The sequence below is a fragment of the Cololabis saira genome, chromosome 18, assembly GCF_033807715.1.
Source record: "Cololabis saira isolate AMF1-May2022 chromosome 18, fColSai1.1, whole genome shotgun sequence".
NCBI lineage: Eukaryota > Metazoa > Chordata > Actinopteri > Beloniformes > Belonidae > Cololabis > Cololabis saira.
Window position 1 is genome coordinate 41,239,364 of NC_084604.1, and position 19,742 is coordinate 41,259,105.

Consider the following 19,742-nt stretch of genomic DNA (forward strand, 5'->3'; position numbering starts at 1 on the left):
CTGGGGGGGGCAGTAGAGAGAGAGGTCTGGGGGGGGCAGTAGAGAGAGAGGTCTGGGGGGGGCAGTAGAGAGAGAGAGAGGTCTGGGGGGGGCAGTAGAGAGAGAGGTCTGGGGGGGGCAGTAGAGAGAGAGGTCTGGGGGGGGCAGTAGAGAGAGAGGTCTGGGGGGGGCAGTAGAGAGAGAGGTCTGGGGGGGGCAGTAGAGAGAGAGGTCTGGGGGGGGCAGTAGAGAGAGAGGTCTGGGGGGGGCAGTAGAGAGAGAGAGAGGTCTGGGGGGGGCAGTAGAGAGAGAGAGGTCTGGGGGGGGCAGTAGAGAGAGAGGTCTGGGGGGGGCAGTAGAGAGAGAGGTCTGGGGGGGGCAGTAGAGAGAGAGGTCTGGGGGGGGCAGTAGAGAGAGAGAGGTCTGGGGGGGGCAGTAGAGAGAGAGGTCTGGGGGGGGCAGTAGAGAGAGAGGTCTGGGGGGGGCAGTAGAGAGAGAGGTCTGGGGGGGCAGTAGAGAGAGAGAGGTCTGGGGGGGGCAGTAGAGAGAGAGGTCTGGGGGGGGCAGTAGAGAGAGAGGTCTGGGGGGGGCAGTAGAGAGAGAGAGGTCTGGGGGGGGCAGTAGAGAGAGTTAGAGGTCTGGGGGGGGCAGTAGAGAGAGAGAGGTCTGGGGGGGGCAGTAGAGAGAGAGAGAGGTCTGGGGGGGGCAGTAGAGAGAGTTAGAGGTCTGGGGGGGGCAGTAGAGAGAGAGGTCTGGGGGGGGCAGTAGAGAGAGAGGTCTGGGGGGGGCAGTAGAGAGAGAGAGGTCTGGGGGGGGCAGTAGAGAGAGAGGTCTGGGGGGGGCAGTAGAGAGAGAGAGAGGTCTGGGGGGGGCAGTAGAGAGAGAGAGAGGTCTGGGGGGGGCAGTAGAGAGAGTTAGAGGTCTGGGGGGGGCAGTAGAGAGAGTTAGAGGTCTGGGGGGGGCAGTAGAGAGAGAGAGGTCTGGGGGGGGCAGTAGAGAGAGAGGTCTGGGGGGGGCAGTAGAGAGAGAGGTCTGGGGGGGGCAGTAGAGAGAGAGGTCTGGGGGGGGCAGTAGAGAGAGTTAGAGGTCTGGGGGGGGCAGTAGAGAGAGAGAGGTCTGGGGGGGGCAGTAGAGAGAGTTAGAGGTCTGGGGGGGGCAGTAGAGAGAGAGGTCTGGGGGGGGCAGTAGAGAGAGTTAGAGGTCTGGGGGGGGCAGTAGAGAGAGTTAGAGGTCTGGGGGGGGCAGTAGAGAGAGAGGTCTGGGGGGGGCAGTAGAGAGAGTTAGAGGTCTGGGGGGGGCAGTAGAGAGAGAGGTCTGGGGGGGGCAGTAGAGAGAGTTAGAGGTCTGGGGGGGGCAGTAGAGAGAGAGAGGTCTGGGGGGGGCAGTAGAGAGAGTTAGAGGTCTGGGGGGGGCAGTAGAGAGAGAGGTCTGGGGGGGGCAGTAGAGAGAGTTAGAGGTCTGGGGGGGGCAGTAGAGAGAGTCTGGACGTGTCCTGGACGTCCACCACCACCCGTGATTCTGCTCTCTGATTGGCTGCCGTCTAGGGCTGAAAGTAGGGCTGGGCGATATATCGAGATTTTAATATATATCGATATATTTTCAAACGCGATTATGGTACGAGACAATATATCGTTTATATCGATTTAAAAAAAAAAAAAATAATTTACTTTTTTTTTTTAATGATTTTGATATAGCTTATTTTGTGACAAATTGACTTGAATGTTTTATTTGAGATTGTCACAAATGTTTTGTTATTTGCACAACTGTCAACCTCAGTGGAAAAGTCTGCCTGTTACTGTCTACATTGTATTAATTGCAGTGTATTTTAATTTAATTGTTATGCAGGAAAGGGATATTTGTTTTATTTTATTCAAGAAGCATTTTATTCTATATATGCAGGCAGTTTATTTTTATTTCATTTGTTTTATACATGTTGATATTGTGCAGACCTCTGTTAATAAAGGAACCTGTGTGACATTTGGCCCGAGGCTTTGTATTAAAACTGACTGTTTTTTTAAATGAAGCTAACAGAGATGCTAACAGAGATGCTAACAGAGATGCTAACAGAGATGCTAACAGAGATGCTAACAGAGATGCTAACAGAGATGCTAACAGAGATGCTAACAGAGATGCTAACAGAGATGCTAACAGAGATGCTATGCTATAATGCTTTGGGGGAAACCCCAATTAAGGCACAGAAAAAATATCGAGATATATATCAAGTATCGCCATTTAGCTAGAAAATATGGAGATATGACTTTTGGTCCATATCACCCAGCCCTAGCTGAAACCATTCCTGGAATAATTCGATTACAAAAAGTGATGGAGGAATGTTTTCTGCCTCGAGGAATCGTCTGATTTTGCAGCTCAAAGCCGGATTTTCTCCCGGACTCCGTTTAACGCGTCAACGCGCTGACGCCGCGCAGGTAGAGGAAGAAGAAAGAGGAGGAAACGTTTGGTTTGAACTAAAAGAAAAGGCAGAAAATGTGAAACCAGTCCCCACCTTGATGTTTTTACCCAGAATGCCCCTCACCGGTCCCCACCTTGATGTTTTTACCCAGAATGCCCCTCACCAGTCCCCACCTGGACCTCCTGGTCCAGTTTTTACCCAGAATGCCCCTCACCGGTCCCCACCTTGATGTTTTTACCCAGAATGCCCCTCACCAGTCCCCACCTGGACCTCCTGGTCCAGTTTTTACCCAGAATGCCCCTCACCGGTCCCCACCTTGATGTTTTTACCCAGAATGCCCCTCACCAGTCCCCACCTTGACCCCCTGGTCCAGTTTTTACCCAGAATGCCCCTCACCGGTCCCCACCTTCACTTCCTCCTCGTACTGGAAGCGGCGTTTGCTGATGATCACGTCCTCGATGCCCCGTCTGTCCCCGAACTTCTTCTCAAACATGGTGTAGTTCTTGAACAGTTCCTGGGCCTGGTGTTTGGGGATCCGGTCCAGGGCGAACTTGTAGATCACCCGGACCCGCTCAAACTGGAGGACGAGAGAGAGACGAGAGACACAAGAGACACGAAGGACATGAGACACGAGAGACACGGCAGCACCGATGTCTCTTAGAGACTCCTCCACCTTCAGCTGAAGACAACAGGACTGGTTTGCGTCCACCTTGTAAATGACCTTTAATATGAGTATTTCTATAAAAAAAAAAAAAATTTATGTTTGTTTTCTCATTATTTAAAGCCAGGCTTTTATTTTATTTGTTCTTCTTCCGGCTCTCGGTGAAGGTTTTTCTGCTCCTCTCCCTCCCGATCTGCTGCTGCTTTTGTCCTGTCTCGTCTTCAGAGCTTCTCTTTTTCACTCCTCCCAAACTCTACAATCATGGAATTAATTAACTGGTCTCTCAGCACAATTTACCAAATTTTCTCAACGAGAAGTCGGGGGACGAGGGAGTCCTCCATTTGCTGCCGGATACATGATGGACTCATGGAAACACTGGAGGATCATGTGTCTGTCGATTCTGTCTGTCGAAGACGTTGAAGATGCTTCATAATTGGATTAATGATAGCAGGATTTCTGCTTTTTGGAGCTGGTGGATTCCTGGTATATCCACAAATGCGTAAGTCGTCGACAGCTGTTCTGGCTCTTTCTGAGCTGCCTAACGTTGCTGGGGGGAAAAGCTCTGGACCAAACACTCAGACTCTAACGTTGGGGGAGCAAAACCGTAAGCTGGATGTGATTCTTGAGCAGAATCGCAGGCTGGCAGCGGTTTTTGAGCTCATTGGCAAAATGAAAAAGACCTTGGAGAAGTTGGAAGCTCGGCTGGGTGGGATTTGACCACAAATTTGTCTGATTGGAGTCGCCATTGATGAACCAGAGACTTAAGGCGGACAGAGAATTACTGAGTCTGTCTGTTTTGCAATATAATTGTTGATTCTATAATCTGACCTTGGCAGAGCGGCTTGGCCGCTGCTCCAGTCACAATCTCCCTGGTGGAATAAAAACAAGATGCTCTGCTCCCACTAGCACCCCCTTCCCCCACAGTCTCCAGGTTGGAGCGCCAGGGAGCCGCGGCACTCTGACTCCAGTCTGACTGTGTCTGACTTGGCAATAAAGTTTTATTCTGATTCTGACATTAATGAGACCGATATTTAGTGCTTTTATTTTGAAGGCGTCTTGCCGAGACCTTAGTCAAAGTTTTCAGTGGATCCTTCATGTGACAGGTGTGGACTTTAACCAGCAACACTAGGGCACATGTTCTGTCCCAAACTATCAAATTATTGGGATCTATTTCTAAAACCCTATCCTGTATTTTAGGGAGGCCTATTGATGCAGTTTTAGGAATCATTGAGCAGAATATGACAAAAAGTAACGTTGAAGATCGCATCGTTTTGTTTGTCAGTATACGTGCGCGAAGATTGATATTACGGAACTGGAAGCAAAAGGCAAAACCAACCGATTCAGATCTTATGACTGATGTCATGAGACATTTAGAGCTGGAGAAAATCTGATTTGTATTGAAGAATCAAGGAAGAAAGTTCTACGGGGTTTGGCAGCCATTCATTGATCACTTTAAACATAAATCAGAACGATGGCAAAACTAGAAACATTTTAACACCAAATGGAAGGAAAGGATTTGACCCTTTTTTTTGCACAGAATCCACGTGTATGTATATGTGTGTGTATATTAGTGGTGGGGGGAAAAAATCAACATTGCAATATATTGTTGCGCTTTCTGTTGCAATAAATTGATAAACTGACAAATATTGATATTTTAACACACATAATGGATTTACGCGGTTGTCACCACACTATTGCTCATGCACTTATTCGGCTCAAAAGTTTGATATGGGCCAAAGTAGACGAAATTAAATAGAAAACATAATAGTTTTTGTTTATTTATTTATTTATTTATTTATAAATGCACTCTTTGTACATTGTATAAAGTTTTGGAATTGAATAAATGCATAACTACAGACGTTTTCCTTTTTATGGGTATTTTTTCTTTTTCAGACACATATATCGTGATATATATCGATGAAATTTCTTACAATATATCGAATATCGTAGATATCGTGATATTATCGTTATCGTGGGCCACATATCGCCACAGTATTGAATCGTGAGTTAACCGTATCGTCCCACCCCTAGTGTATATGTGTTTATGTACGTGTATATATATATATGTTTTTATACTACATCATCTGTATCTCTAGGATGCAAGTGCTAATCACATTTTCTGCCGAACATGTACACATACATTTAAAGGGTATGAGGTATTTGTTTCACTGTTATGTTTGTATTTAAAACGTGAAAAAACAATAAAAGAGATTTGAAAAAAAAAAAAAAAAAAGTTTAACGGCAGTAGAAAGTGTGCGCTAAATGCTAAAGATGCTAAATGCTTAAGTGGAGCCTAACCGACACAAAAAGCACCTGCTGATAAAAGGGACACAAGGTTTGTTTTCTTTGCAAATGTTATGCCGTATTTATGTCCAGCTTGAGTTTGGTTGCCATGGTTACTCGTGTGTTGTGGTTAGCGGTAGCTTTATTACTGAGCGAGAGAGCAGCGGCTGTGTCGGTCTGTATTTAAGTTAAAGGAAGCTTATATGAATGTAGAAAGACTAACTCTATTTTATTCCTTTATAGCTCTTACGGTGTGTTTGCAGTGTATTTACATCCAAGGAATAAAAACATTGTGAACCATCAGTTTGAGAGTCAACCATCATCAGTCGGGGATGCTACAGAAACATTTTAAAGTTAGTAAAGTCTGACTCACCTCCTTCTGCGTCTCCTCGAAGCGAGCGAAGGCCACGAACAGATTCTCCTCCACGTGCTCCTCCCCGAAGAATTCCACGGCGCGCTCGTACACCTTCCTGCCGTGGGCGATGTAGCCGTGCTTCTCCTCGAACCGGGCGTACTTGATCCAGTTCTTCACCTCGGGGTGGACCATGACGAGTGCAGGGAGTCAAGGAACTCAAGGAACTCAAGGGAGTCAAGAAACTCAAGGAACGTTATGAAAGACGCTGTAAAAACCTAGTAATATAGAGACGTAACTGACGTCGGGGTGAACCATGACGAGTGACGGGAGTCGAGGGACTCGAGGGAGTCGAGAGACTCGAGGGAGTCGAGAAAGTCCAGGGAGTCGAGAAACTCCAGGGACTCGAGAAAGTCCAGGGACTCGAGAAAGTCCAGGGACTCGAGAAAGTCCAGGGACTCGAGAAACTCCAGGGACTCGAGAAAGTCCAGGGACTCGAGGACTCGAGAAAGTCCAGGGAGTCGAGAAACTCGAGTGAGTCGAGAAAGTCCAGGGACTCGAGAAAGTCCAGGGACTCGAGAAAGTCCAGGGAGTCGAGAAAGTCCAGGGAGTCGAGAAAGTCCAGGGAGTCGAGAAAGTCCAGGGAGTCGAGAAAGTCCAGGGAGTCGAGAAAGTCCAGGGAGTCGAGAAAGTCCAGGGAGTCGAGAAACTCCAGGGACTCGAGAAACTCCAGGGACTCGAGAAACTCCAGGGACTCGAGAAACTCCAGGGACTCGAGAAACTCCAGGGACTCGAGAAAGTCCAGGGACTCGAGAAAGTCCAGGGAGTCGAGAAACTCGAGTGAGTCGAGAAACTCGAGTGAGTCGAGAAAGTCCAGGGACTCGAGAAAGTCCAGGGACTCGAGAAAGTCCAGGGACTCGAGAAAGTCCAGGGACTCGAGAAACTCCAGGGACTCGAGAAACTCCAGGGACTCGAGAAAGTCCAGGGACTCGAGAAAGTCCAGGGACTCGAGAAAGTCCAGGGAGTCGAGAAAGTCCAGGGAGTCGAGAAACTCGAGTGAGTCGAGAAACTCGAGTGAGTCGAGAAAGTCCAGGGACTCGAGAAAGTCCAGGGACTCGAGAAAGTCCAGGGACTCGAGAAAGTCCAGGGAGTCGAGAAAGTCCAGGGAGTCGAGAAAGTCCAGGGAGTCGAGAAAGTCCAGGGAGTCGAGAAAGTCCAGGGAGTCGAGAAAGTCCAGGGACTCGAGAAAGTCCAGGGACTCGAGAAAGTCCAGGGACTCGAGAAAGTCCAGGGACTCGAGAAAGTCCAGGGAGTCGAGAAAGTCCAGGGAGTCGAGAAACTTAAGGGACTCGAGAAACGTTACGACACTTAAAAACCTAGTAATATAGAGATGTAACTGACGTCGGGGTGAACCATGACGAGTGACGGGAGTCAAGGAACTCAAGAAACTCAAGAAACGTTACCTTAGAAGCTGTAAAAACCCAGTAATGCTCCTTTTACACCAAAACGGTTCCAGACTGACGTTTGCAGAGACGTAATGATGTGGCTCCCTTTAGCACCCCAGCTGTAGAAAAGCAAACCGGTCCTCGAGTTGTGAACCAGAACTGGTCCAGAACCAGTGCTAACTGCTAGCAGAAGGATATATTGCTCGTAGATGCTCCGGGCCTTGTCCACCTCCTTGTAGCGCAGCTCAAAGTTGATGTAGGAATGCCAGGCCTGCTCCTCCGGCTCCCACTCCATCCAGCGCTCAAACACCTGCCGGCAGCCGGCCACGTTGCCCAGCATCTCCTCCATGTACGTGTACTTGTACCTGCAGAGAGATCGCAGTTAGACGCGCTCCACGTCCAGCCGACCGTCCTCCGTCACCACAAGACGGATAGCTGGGAGGGAATTCATGGAAATCATGCACTTGGTGACAGGGTTTTGATCAGATTATTGACACTACTGTGCAATAAACAGAAAACTGCATTCCTTTGGGGTGAAAATAGGAACTAGACCCTCTATAATCTTTTTATGTGACTTAATTCTAGGGATATGGAGGTTTTTGTGCAAAAAATGACGTTGAAAATTAAATTTTACCTTCAACATGACCTTGAAATAGAAAATGTATCTCAGAATTGAATTCCTAGCACCAAAAAAGTAGAGAAAGTGACAATATACAACAATCTAGGACTAAGAGAAGCTGAGTTTTGACCTTTGGTCTTTTCGGCGGGAGACATTTTGAATTTTCTGCAAACCGGCCACTAGGGGGCGTCACCATTTGTTTGCGGTGGTTTTTGGAAACCTTATGTCCATAACTAACATGCCAAATATCAAAAACTTGTCACCAAGTGCACAATCATTTTTTTTACGTATTCCATCCCAGCTATTAGCCAGATTTGATTGACAGTGTCAAATGCAGAGGAAAGATCCAATTAAATGGTGTAATAAAGACAACTAGAAAATTTCCTCGCAGAAATTTCGAGAGTGCCACAGGGGCTGCTGACCATTTGTGTACATTGCTGCGTTTTTCAGCAATGAAGGTCAAGTACCCAATACAGAGTCCGATGACACCACCCACGACTCTCTATGTCAAACCATTCAAAAGGGTTATTTACTGTGTGTGTGTGTGTGTGTGTGTTGGGGGGGTATTTAATGGCCGCCACCATGAACTGGTATGAACCGGTTTCCAGCTTCCCGGCCGTGAGGCTGCAGGACTGGGGGTCGGCTAAGGTCAAAGGTCAGGGGTCAGATTTCCCCGATTTCTTTTAGGCGTCTCCATTTTACAGGTTAAAGTATATGAAGTCTTTAGTGACTGAGTCATGTGACCAGTTCTGGCCGAATGAGTCAGCAGTGAATTCTGGTTACCACGGCAACAAAACCCCCCCCTTGAGAACCTTCCGGTTTTGCTGTGAGAAAAACCCAGATTTTGGCTTCTGACAAGGTCTGAAATAACTCCGATTTGTGATCAAAGCGTAGCTCGTAGCCAAAAACATCATGAGAGACACAGAACCCGGCAGATTCTGACAGTCTTAATTTTATTCAGATACTTAAAATGAGTGAGTAAGCTCAGTGCGAAGACGGAGTGAGATTCTTTTGAAGAAAACGTTTTATTACATTACAGCCAATGGGGACTGAGACAGGTATTGGCGCCGCTCTAGACCCCCCCCGTTTAAATTTTGTGCATACCCCGCCTGTCAAAGTCACATTTTATGAATCCCAACACCTATGTCTACATTCTGACCAAAAATTATGTGTCTCATTTTTACGGTTTGGCCGTGAGCTCGAGTTACAAATAAAAATTTGGATTATTTTTTACCGTTTCTCACACTTTAGCAACTGACAGCCCCACTCTAGATTTGACGAAAAAGTGATTTCCAGTCCTCGCTTGTGTGCTCATATTTTGAAAAGTTTACAACTTAGGAGAAAACGGTTTGGCGTTTTGGAGAGAAGAGAAGTTTTGAAGTTTGAATTACAATTCTACGTGCAGGTATGAGAGAGCTAGGTGTATGAGAGAGCTAGGTGACTCAGAAAAAAAGTGAATTTTTGGCTTTTTTTTACCTCCTCCCATCATCTTTGAATGAGTTTTTTTGGCCGTTTTTTGGGGAATAACTTTGGGAAAAATGGGAATTTCAACACCAAAAGTCATAGCACACTATTCCCGATCGAGTCACACGTTTTGGTATACGATTTGCCTGGGTCCTCTGAAATCTGCAGGAGTAGCCAACCGAAATCTGGCCGAAAATGAATAATAAACACGCAGGATAACAATAGATGCCCCGCGCATACCCTGTGGCACCGAGCAGCAGAACCTTCTGGACTTACCAGAACTGGTTGACCCGGGGCAGGATGGTGACGGCCCGGTCCCAGATGTTCCGGGCGTGGTTCACCTGCCGGCTCTTCATCTCCATCTCGGCGTATTTCAGCCACAGCGTGATGTTCCGGTGGTCCACGTCCAGCGCTCGCTCGTAGATGGACCGGGCCCTGCAACAGAACCAGAACCAGGTTAATATTTTAGATCAGAAAACATCCGACTGAAGCCACAGGAACAACAATCAGGTTCAGACACATTTGAACCAACAAATGTCCAGGACTTTCCCAGGACTTGGCAGCAAGTTCCCATGACTAAACACGACGTCTAAAACATCAACGTATGAATGAAATATAGGAATAAAACTACCGTATTTTTGCGACCATTAGGCGCATATAAACGGAGCCCCTAAAGGGACACAGATTCATTATTTTTTTTATAATGAGTTTTACCTTTAAACCTTTAAGTGAACAGGTAAAGCGTTTATGCACTCACTAAAAAGTTTCACGCGCTCTCTCAAAACTTATAAGTGAGCGCCTAATAGGGGTGTGCAAACAAGGGAACCTCACAATTCGATTCTGATTATTGGAGCTTCGATTCTTCGATTATAACGATTTTCAATTCTTGGTGCCACGATTCTTCGATTTTTAATGCTTTTTTCCATACAAGATTGATTTTGTCTTCATCTGTGGCTACATTTGTAAATAAATAGCCAATCAATTAACTCAGTTCCTCTAACAACACTCATTAATAAATAACAAGGTTTTTTGAACATTTGTATTTTTCAAAGACACAAAATAATGTATTTTATGACTATGTAAACATTTGCTCTTTGACTTCCTTAACTTTGACCAGGGAAAGCTGCACTTGCATGAGAGCGCCCTCTATTGGTGGAAAACACTGAAAACGGTCAAGCCCTGGATTTAATTAGTTCAATAATTCAAGTAAACAAGATATGTACTTCCATCAAATGTATTTAGTGTATAGAATAGAATAGGATAACTTAAAATTATTATTTTTTTTTTTAATTAATTGATTCCAAAGCGACACGTGACGCAGCTCGATGCATCGACACATCGATGAATTGCACCCACCTCTAGCGCCTAAAAGTTGTTCTACGCAAGCACGTGAAAACAAGTACATGGGAGTTTTGCTGGAACAGGAGACCGTACAGTTGCTCCTGCTCAGTTTATGATGGAAATGACGTTACAGGATTTAGCTGAGCTATATTTTAACCTGGGACTCCATTATACGGACATTACCACTTTGCTTGCAAGTAAACAACTTTACGTGCTCACTTAAAGGTTTCACGCGCGCGCGTAAAACTCATTATATAAAAAAAAATCTGTGTCCCTTTAGGGGCTCCGTACATATAAATGTCTTCTTTTGTTTAATGTAATGACGCAATGCGCCCGTTTTATTATTGTAAAGGCTGATTTGTGGTTCCGCGTTACACCAACGCAGAGCCTACGCCGTAGGTTACGCGGCGACTTAACACCGATCTATAAGGCGGACGTAGTAGAGGCTCCGTGAGAAGTTAAAGGGGGAAGGGGGTGGACGTAGTAGAGGCTCCATGAGACGTTAAAGGGGAAGGGGGTGGACGTAGTAGAGGCTCCATGAGAAGTTAAAGGGGGAAGGGGGTGGACGTAGTAGAGGCTCCGTGAGAAGTTAAAGGGGGTGGACGTAGTAGAGGCTCCATGAGAAGTTAAAGGGGGAAGGGGGTGGACGTAGTAGAGGCTCCGTGAGAAGTTAAAGGGGGTGGACGTAGTAGAGGCTCCATGAGAAGTTAAAGGGGGAAGGGGGTGGACGTAGTAGAGGCTCCATGAGACGTTAAAGGGGGAAGGGGGTGGACGTAGTAGAGGCTCCATGAGAAGTTAAAGGGGGTGGACGTAGTAGAGGCTCCGTGAGAAGTTAAAGGGGGTGGACGTAGTAGAGGCTCCATGAGAAGTTAAAGGGGGAAGGGGGTGGACGTAGTAGAGGCTCCATGAGAAGTTAAAGGGGGTGGACGTAGTAGAGGCTCCGTGAGAAGTTAAAGGGGGTGGACGTAGTAGAGGCTCCGTGAGAAGTTAAAGGGGGAAGGGGCGGACGTAGTAGAGGCTCCATGAGAAGTTAAAGGGGGTGGACGTAGTAGAGGCTCCATGAGACGTTAAAGGGGGAAGGGGGTGGACGTAGTAGAGGCTCCATGAGAAGTTAAAGGGGGAAGGGGCGGACGTAGTAGAGGCTCCATGAGAAGTTAAAGGGGGTGGACGTAGTAGAGGCCACCGTGAGAAGTTAAAGGGGGAAGGGGCGGACGTAGTAGAGGCTCCATGAGAAGTTAAAGGGGGTGGACGTAGTAGAGGCTCCGTGAGACGTTAAAGGGGGTGGACGTAGTAGAGGCTCCATGAGAAGTTAAAGGGGGTGGACGTAGTAGAGGCTCCATGAGAAGTTAAAGGGGGAAGGGGGTGGACGTAGTAGAGGCTCCATGAGAAGTTAAAGGGGGAAGGGGGTGGACGTAGTAGAGGCTCCATGAGAAGTTAAAGGGGGAAGGGGTGGACGTAGTAGAGGCTCCATGAGACGTTAAAGGGGAAGGGGGTGGACGTAGTAGAGGCTCCCTGAGAAGTTAAAGGGGGTGGACGTAGTAGAGGCTCCATGAGAAGTTAAAGGGAAGGGGGTGGACGTAGTAGAGGCTCCGTGAGAAGTTAAAGGGGGTGGACGTAGTAGAGGCTCCATGAGAAGTTAAAGGGGGAAGGGGGTGGACGTAGTAGAGGCTCCATGAGAAGTTAAAGGGGCAAGGGGGTGGACGTAGTAGAGGCTCCGTGAGAAGTTAAGGGGGGTGGACGTAGTAGAGGCTCCGTGAGAAGTTAAAGGGGGTGGACGTAGTAGAGGCTCCATGAGAAGTTAAAGGGGGTGGACGTAGTAGAGGCTCCATGAGAAGTTAAAGGGGGTGGACGTAGTAGAGGCTCCATGAGAAGTTAAAGGGGGTGGACGTAGTAGAGGCTCCATGAGAAGTTAAAGGGGGTGGACGTAGTAGAGGCTCCATGAGAAGTTAAAGGGGGTGGACGTAGTAGAGGCTCCGTGAGAAGTTAAAGGGGAAGGGGGTGGACGTAGTAGAGGCTCCATGAGAAGTTAAAGGGGGTGGACGTAGTAGAGGCTCCGTGAGAAGTTAAAGGGGAAGGGGGTGGACGTAGTAGAGGCTCCATGAGAAGTTAAAGGGGGTGGACGTAGTAGAGGCTCCTTGAGAAGTTAAAGGGGGTGGACGTAGTAGAGGCTCCGTGAGAAGTTAAAGGGGGTGGACGTAGTAGAGGCTCCATGAGAAGTTAAAGGGGGTGGACGTAGTAGAGGCTCCATGAGAAGTTAAAGGGGGTGGACGTAGTAGAGGCTCCATGAGAAGTTAAAGGGGGTGGACGTAGTAGAGGCTCCATGAGAAGTTAAAGGGGGTGGACGTAGTAGAGGCTCCTTGAGAAGTTAAAGGGGGTGGACGTAGTAGAGGCTCCGTGAGACGTTAAAGGGAAGGGGGTGGACGTAGTAGAGGCTCCGTGAGACGTTAAAGGGAAGGGGGTGGACGTAGTAGAGGCTCCGTGAGAAGTTAAAGGGAAGGAGGTGGACGTAGTAGAGGCTCCATGAGAAGTTAAAGGGGGAACTCTTGTACGTAGGCCTGAACCTATAACGTATGTTAAAGCAAACCTAACAAGAAATCAAAGGTCTTTAGCGGCTTAGCTGAGAACAGGAATCCTTCCCTTGAATATTGAAGTCGGCAGATTTAAAAACATTCCCGGAGATGAAGGGTTGTGTGAATTATGTGAACTTAACGAAGTGGAAAGTGAATCACATTTTCTGTTATATTGCCCTCTGTATGATGAACTGAGATCTCCATTATTTACCAAAACGGAAATGTTCTGGTGCTCTGACGATGATAGAATGGACGGGTTGTTTAACTTCAATGTTTTTAAGTTGGCTCATTTTGTTTCTGAAGCCTGGATAAAGCGTGAGGATTATTTATTTATATGTTTAATTGGTACAGGGTCTGTTGTCTGGCTTTCATTTGCTTTATGTTCCTTTTTCTTTTTTTGGTGTCTTGTAAGCTACTCGGGCTGGGCACTTCATGTGCATGACACAGAAATAAACATTTCAATCAAAAAAAAAAATGTATGCTTGCGTGTGTGTGTGTGTGTGTGTGTGTGTGTGTGTGTGTGTGTGTGTGTGTGTGTGTGTGTGTGTGTGTGTGTGTGTGTTGTGCGGCGCTCCGTGTCTCTAGACGGCGCCTTTTCGGTCGGTGCGCCGTGTGTGTGTTTTAAATACAAAAATGACACAAAACTGAGGGTGCTCCTACACACGGCGCCCGTATGGTCGCGAAAATACGGTATGTAAAAAGTCACTACAGTAGAGATCTAATGAAAATTATGGTTTTATATAATAAACACGTGTTTAAACTAACACTGATATACTAGCAATATGTTGTAGGATAAGTTGTATAGTAATCAGAGAGAAGTTAATGTTTTAGATTGGAAAACATCCGACTGCAGCCACAGGAACAACAACCACAACATTGTAGTAACTAGTACTACAAGTACTAGCAGTTGTAGCTGCATTTACGCTGCATTTACGCTGCATTTACGCTGCATTTACGCTGCATTTATGCCCCTCACTCCACGCTGGTCGCTGATTGATTGCGTCATCTAAAGATGCCGTTACTAATTGTTCGTTTTTTTACCACTTATTCCACCGAACAACAAAAGTGTTTTTTTTGTTACTTTCGGCGGAACAATTTCGGTGCATCACTACTGAAAAGTGGACTATAAAGATAGTTTATATAATATTATTTAGGAAGAGAAGGGTTTTTAAGGCGTGAATTACCTCTGGATTTCCTTCAGACTTTCCTCCCATTGTGCGTATTTGATCCAGTTACTGATGACGGTTCGATTCTTCCTGATGTTGTCCTCAAAGGCCTGAGAGAAAACAGAGACTTTACCACCTAGACTGTGTTTGTTTCATAACGGAGCTGGAGCAGGTTTACCTTCCTCTTCAAGAAAACAGAGACTTTACCACCTAAACTGTGTTTGTTTCAGATTCACCTTCCTCTTCAAGAAAACAGAGACTTTACCACCTAAACTGTGATGTTTGTTAGAAAACAGAAACTTTACCACCTAAACTGTGATGAGGTTTATTTCCGTACCTTCCTCTTCCGGAGCTTGTAGTCGTTCAGCTCCTCCTTGTCGGTGATTTTCTGTTTGGGCGGCGGCGGCAGAAGTTCCAACTCTCTTTCCTTGGCTTCTCTGAGCAGCTGCTCGGCCGTGATCTGCACCTCGGCCGGGGCTTTGTTCTTCACCTGAAAGATCAGAAAAACACCTGAAATACACCTGAAATATCTGTTATTCACCTGAAAAACACCTGAAATACACCTGAAATATCTGTTTTCACCTGAAAAACACCTGAAAAACACCTGAAATATCTGTTTTCACCAGAAAAACACCTGAAATATCTGCAGGGGCTTTGTTCTTCACCTGAAACACCGGAAAAACACCTGAAATACACCTGAAATATCTGTTATTCACCAGAAAAACACCTGAAATACACCTGAAATATCTGTTATTCACCTGAAACACACCTGAAATATCCGTTATTCACCTGAAATACCAGAAAAACACCTGAAATACACCTGAAATATCTGTTTTCACCAGAAAAACACCTGAAATATCTGTTATACACCTGAAAAACACCTGAAATATCTGTTATTCACCTGAAATACATCTGAAATACACCTGAAATATCTGTTCTTCACCTGAAAGACCAGAAAAACACCTGAAATACACCTGAAATATCTGTTATTCACCTGAAAAACACCTGAAATACACCTGAAATACACCTGAAATATCTGTTATACACCTGAAAAACACCTGAAATATCTGTTATACACCTGAAAAACACCTGAAATATCTGTTATTCACCTGAAATACATCTGAAATACACCTGAAATATCTGTTATTCACCTGAAAAACACCTGAAATACACCTGAAATATCTGTTCTTCACCTGAAAGACCAGAAAAACACCTGAAATACACCTGAAATATCTGTTCTTCACCTGAAAGACCAGAAAAACACCTGAAATATCTGTTCTTCACCTGAAAGACCAGAAAAACACCTGAAATACACCTGAAATATCTGTTATTCACCTGAAAAACACCTGAAATACATCTGAAATATCTGTTATTCACCTGAAAAACACCTGAAATACACCTGAAATATCTGTTCTTCACCTGAAAAACACCTGAAATATCTGTTATTCACCTGAAATACCAGAAAAAACAACTGAAAAACACCTGAAATATCTGTTATTCACCAGAAAAACATCTGAAATACACCTGAAATATCTGTTTTCACCAGAAAAACACCTGAAATACATCTGAAATATCTGTTATACACCTGAAATACACCTGAAATACACCTGAAATATCTGTTATACACCTGAAAAACACCTGAAATACACCTGAAATACATCTGAAATACATCTGAAATATCTGTTATTCACCTGAAATACACCTGAAATACATCTGAAATATCTGTTATTCACCTGAAAGACCAGAAAAACACCTGAAATACACCTGAAATATCTGTTTTCACCAGAAAAACACCTGAAATACACCTGAAATATCTGTTATTCACCTGAAAAACACCTGAAATACATCTGAAATACATCTGAAATATCTGTTATTCACCTGAAATACACCTGAAATACATCTGAAATATCTGTTATTCACCTGAAAAACACCTGAAATACATCTGAAATATCTGTTATTCACCTGAAAAACACCTGAAATATCTGTTATTCACCTGAAAAACACCTGAAATATCTGTTCTTCACCTGAAATACACCTGAAATATCTGTTATTCACCTGAAACTAGTGCTGGGCGGTATACCGGTTCATACCGGTTCATACCGGTTCACACCGGTTCATACCGGTTCATACCGAATACCGGTGTTTATTTTTCTTATGATATGAATGTTTCATATACCGTAATACCGGTGAGTTTGTACAGTAGCTACACAACGTTGGGAACGTAGCGCTACGCTAGCGCCGCTACGCTAGCACCGCTACGCTAGCGCCGCTGGACACTGTTTGTGAGGGGACTGTTTAGCAGCAGTGATGCTAAGATTGTTCAGTAACAGGAATTGTTCGGCCGAAAATGGTAAAAAACACTTTCAGTGTTCGGTGGAATAAGTGGGAAAAAACCGAACAATTAATAACGGCGTTGTAAAATAAGGAAATAGACTGGCCGCTCCGTAACTGTTGCACCACAAACATAAATCGTTGGCCAAACAAAAAGTAACCACATAAGAATTTTACCAACATTCACCAGCAGGTGGAACCAAAACAACAGAATGCTGGAAATTAAAACATGTTCAGTTTTTTATGTTCAATAAATATTTTCTACCTTGTAATTTTGTGAAAGATTTTTTTCTTTGAAAAGCCTAAATCAAATTTATTTGATTTGATTTGACAGTAAAATAGGCCGTTCTAAGCCAATTTACTGCAGCAATTCCTTTACAAATCATTAGAAAATGTGGTTAACACCCAGTTGTGCATGAAAAAAAAAATACTGTGATATAAATTTTTGGTCATACCGCCCAGCAGCACCTGAAACACCAGAAATATCACCTGAAACACCAGAAATATCACCTGAAACACCAGAAATATCACCTGAAATATCTCTGTTCTTCACCAGAAACACCACTAACACCACTTCCTGTCTCTGCGAGAGGCTTTTCAGCTGTAGCTTCTCTAAACCAGTCCAGATCAACGTTGATTCTAAACTAGGGCTGCAACGATTCGTCGACAAAAATCCATAATCAAAATTGTCGACAATGAATTCCATTGTCTACAATTGTCGCCAGACGTGTTTTTCCAATGGAGTGAGGCGTCTCACTTCAAAACAATCTCTGCCGAGTCGCGCATGCATGACAGCGTCTCAGCAGCTGTGGGTAATAAAACTTTGATAAAAAATAAAATAAAAAGTTTGGGAGCATTTTAGCATCGATACGGTGAATAAAAAGATACTTGCAAGGTTTGCAAAGCCGACGTTGCTTATCACGGGGCACGTCAGTAATGCATGAAGAGAAAGCACGTCGGAGTGCTGAACGAAACGGACTCGCCTTGGTAAGATATTAAGCGTATTTTGGCTTTAAAAGAGCTTTAACGTTATGCCTGACTGTGCCTGACAAAAGTATTTTAAATTAAGTCATATCTGGAGAAACTGCGTTTAGTGTCTGTGGAGCATCTTGGAAGAGAGACGCACGGGACCGCAGTCGGTCAGAAACATTCTCTTCCTCCACAGCAATGGAATGGCCAAGCGATTCATTTGTTAAATTCATTCGTTTCATTCTAAACTTTGTTTATTTTATGTCATTTATTAGTATTATTTGAGCCGCTCACAGCCTACTCGTTTATATAACCTCAATCACATAATTGATGCAGCGCGAAAGGACGAAAAAAGGCTTGTGCGCTGATGACAATGATGGATTTGCGTCTAACTTTCAGTCAGGTATGAACTGTCAATTATCCATCAAACTCCACAATTATGTTAACATTAAATCAGATACATTTGTCTGGACTTTTCTCTTGCGGGACGGGAGAAATCACTAAATCAAAGCATCTCTATTATTGTGCGCCGTGCGGGCATGAATTCATGAGTTTTGCGGGAGGGGCGGCAGTGTAACATTTTGGAGGCGGTAATGGTCAGAAATGCAGCGGGAGCAGGATGAAGAAAACAGTCCCGCTATAGCAGGATGAAGAAAACAGTCCCGCTACAGCAGGATGAAGAAAACAGTCCCGCTACAGCAGGATGAGGCTCTAGTTCTTTCTTGTGTTTATTATCATTTGCCACATAATTAAAGCAACCTCTTACTAAATTTAAAAAAAATTACTAATTATCCAATTAGTCGACTAATCGTTTCAAAAGTCGGTGATTCAAACATGACTCCCCATATTTAATGTTGTTGGCAGATTTTTCTACTTATTGCAGGTGAAAATCGTCAAATAACAAGTTATTTTTCTGGTGAGTACTCTCGTTTTAAGTGAAATGAGATTTTTTGACTAAAAATGAGACATTTTAACTAGAAATAAGACAAATATTCCTGATATTTTTGAGTTTTTTAGTGAGTGTTTCCGCTAGAAAAACCCGGAAGTGATCAAAGTTCTGCTAAAACAAAAACTAATAAACTAAACTCTGCCTGAAGTCTGGATTAAACTAATTAAACTTAAAAAAATCATATTATAACTTATTAAACTAATTAATATGAGTTTGAGCCCCAGTTTTCAGCAGAAACAGTTTAAACTACGACCAGAACACGTAGGTTAGCTTAGCTTAGCCTAGCCTAGCTTAGCCTAGCTTAGCTCCGGTATTCCTCACCTTCGCCACCTTCGGGATCCGCTGCTTCCCTGCCGCGGTGGACGCCATGACCTCGGAGTGTCGGGGGTTCGAGCCCCGGCGGAGCCTCGACCTGAGCGGGTTTAACAGCCGCTTTTAGCAGCTTTTACTAGCAGCTTTTAGCAGCAGCAGCTAACACAACAACACGCTGGGATAACCGCGGCTCCCACAATGCACCGCGGCTCCAACCACGGCTACTTCCGGCTCCGGTTCCCCCAGATCAACGAGCCGCCATGTTGGATGTGGCAAGACCGTAAACGCTGGAAATTAACCTTAACCCTTTTTTCCCTATTTTTTCCTCTTTTTCTTTCATCTTTTTTTCTTTGTTCCTCTTTTTTCCTCGTTGTTCCTCTTTTTTCATATTTTTTCTCTTTTTTTTCCTATTTTTTCTCTTTTTTTTCCTATTTTTTTCTCTTTTTTCAGTTTTTCCTCTTTTTTTTCTTTTTTCCTCTTTTTTCCTCCTTTTTCTCTTTTTTTCCTCTTTTCCCTCTTTTTTCTTTTTTCCTCTTTTTTCCCTCTTTTTTCATTTTTCCTCTTTTTTCCTCCTTTTTTCTTTTTTCCTCTCTTTTTCTCTTTTCCTCTTTTTTTCTCTTTTCTCTTTTTTTCATCGTTTTTTCCTCTTTTTTCCTATTTTTTCCTCGTTTTTTCCTCTTTTTCTCTTTATTTCTTTCATCTTTTTTTTCTTTGTTCCTCTTTTTTTCTCTTTTTTTCCTATTTTTTCCTCTTCTTTTCAGTTTTTCCTCCTTTTTCTCTTTTTTCCCTCTTTTTTTCTCTTTTTAAATCTTTTTTTCCTCCTTTTTCTCTTTTTTCCTCTCTTTTTCTCTTTTCCTCTTTTTTTCTCTTTCTTTCCTATTTTTTCCTCTT

General features: G+C 44.5%; 1 protein-coding gene across 1 annotated transcript in view; it reads right to left on the bottom strand.

The window, feature by feature from the left end:
* Positions 1-19,056, bottom strand: part of crnkl1 (crooked neck pre-mRNA splicing factor 1) — a 72,292-nt gene extending 53,236 nt beyond the window's left edge. Inside the window, exons 1-7 of the mRNA XM_061747032.1 lie at positions 18,861-19,056; positions 14,628-14,780; positions 14,309-14,400; positions 9,490-9,648; positions 7,329-7,495; positions 5,707-5,885; positions 2,796-2,966 (exon numbers count right to left, since the gene is read on the bottom strand). Coding sequence (XP_061603016.1) covers positions 2,796-2,966; positions 5,707-5,885; positions 7,329-7,495; positions 9,490-9,648; positions 14,309-14,400; positions 14,628-14,780; positions 18,861-18,908 — 969 coding nt within the window. The 5' untranslated portion in view covers positions 18,909-19,056. The remainder of the gene's footprint in view (positions 1-2,795; positions 2,967-5,706; positions 5,886-7,328; positions 7,496-9,489; positions 9,649-14,308; positions 14,401-14,627; positions 14,781-18,860) is intronic.
* Positions 19,057-19,742: the final 686 nt, after the last annotated feature.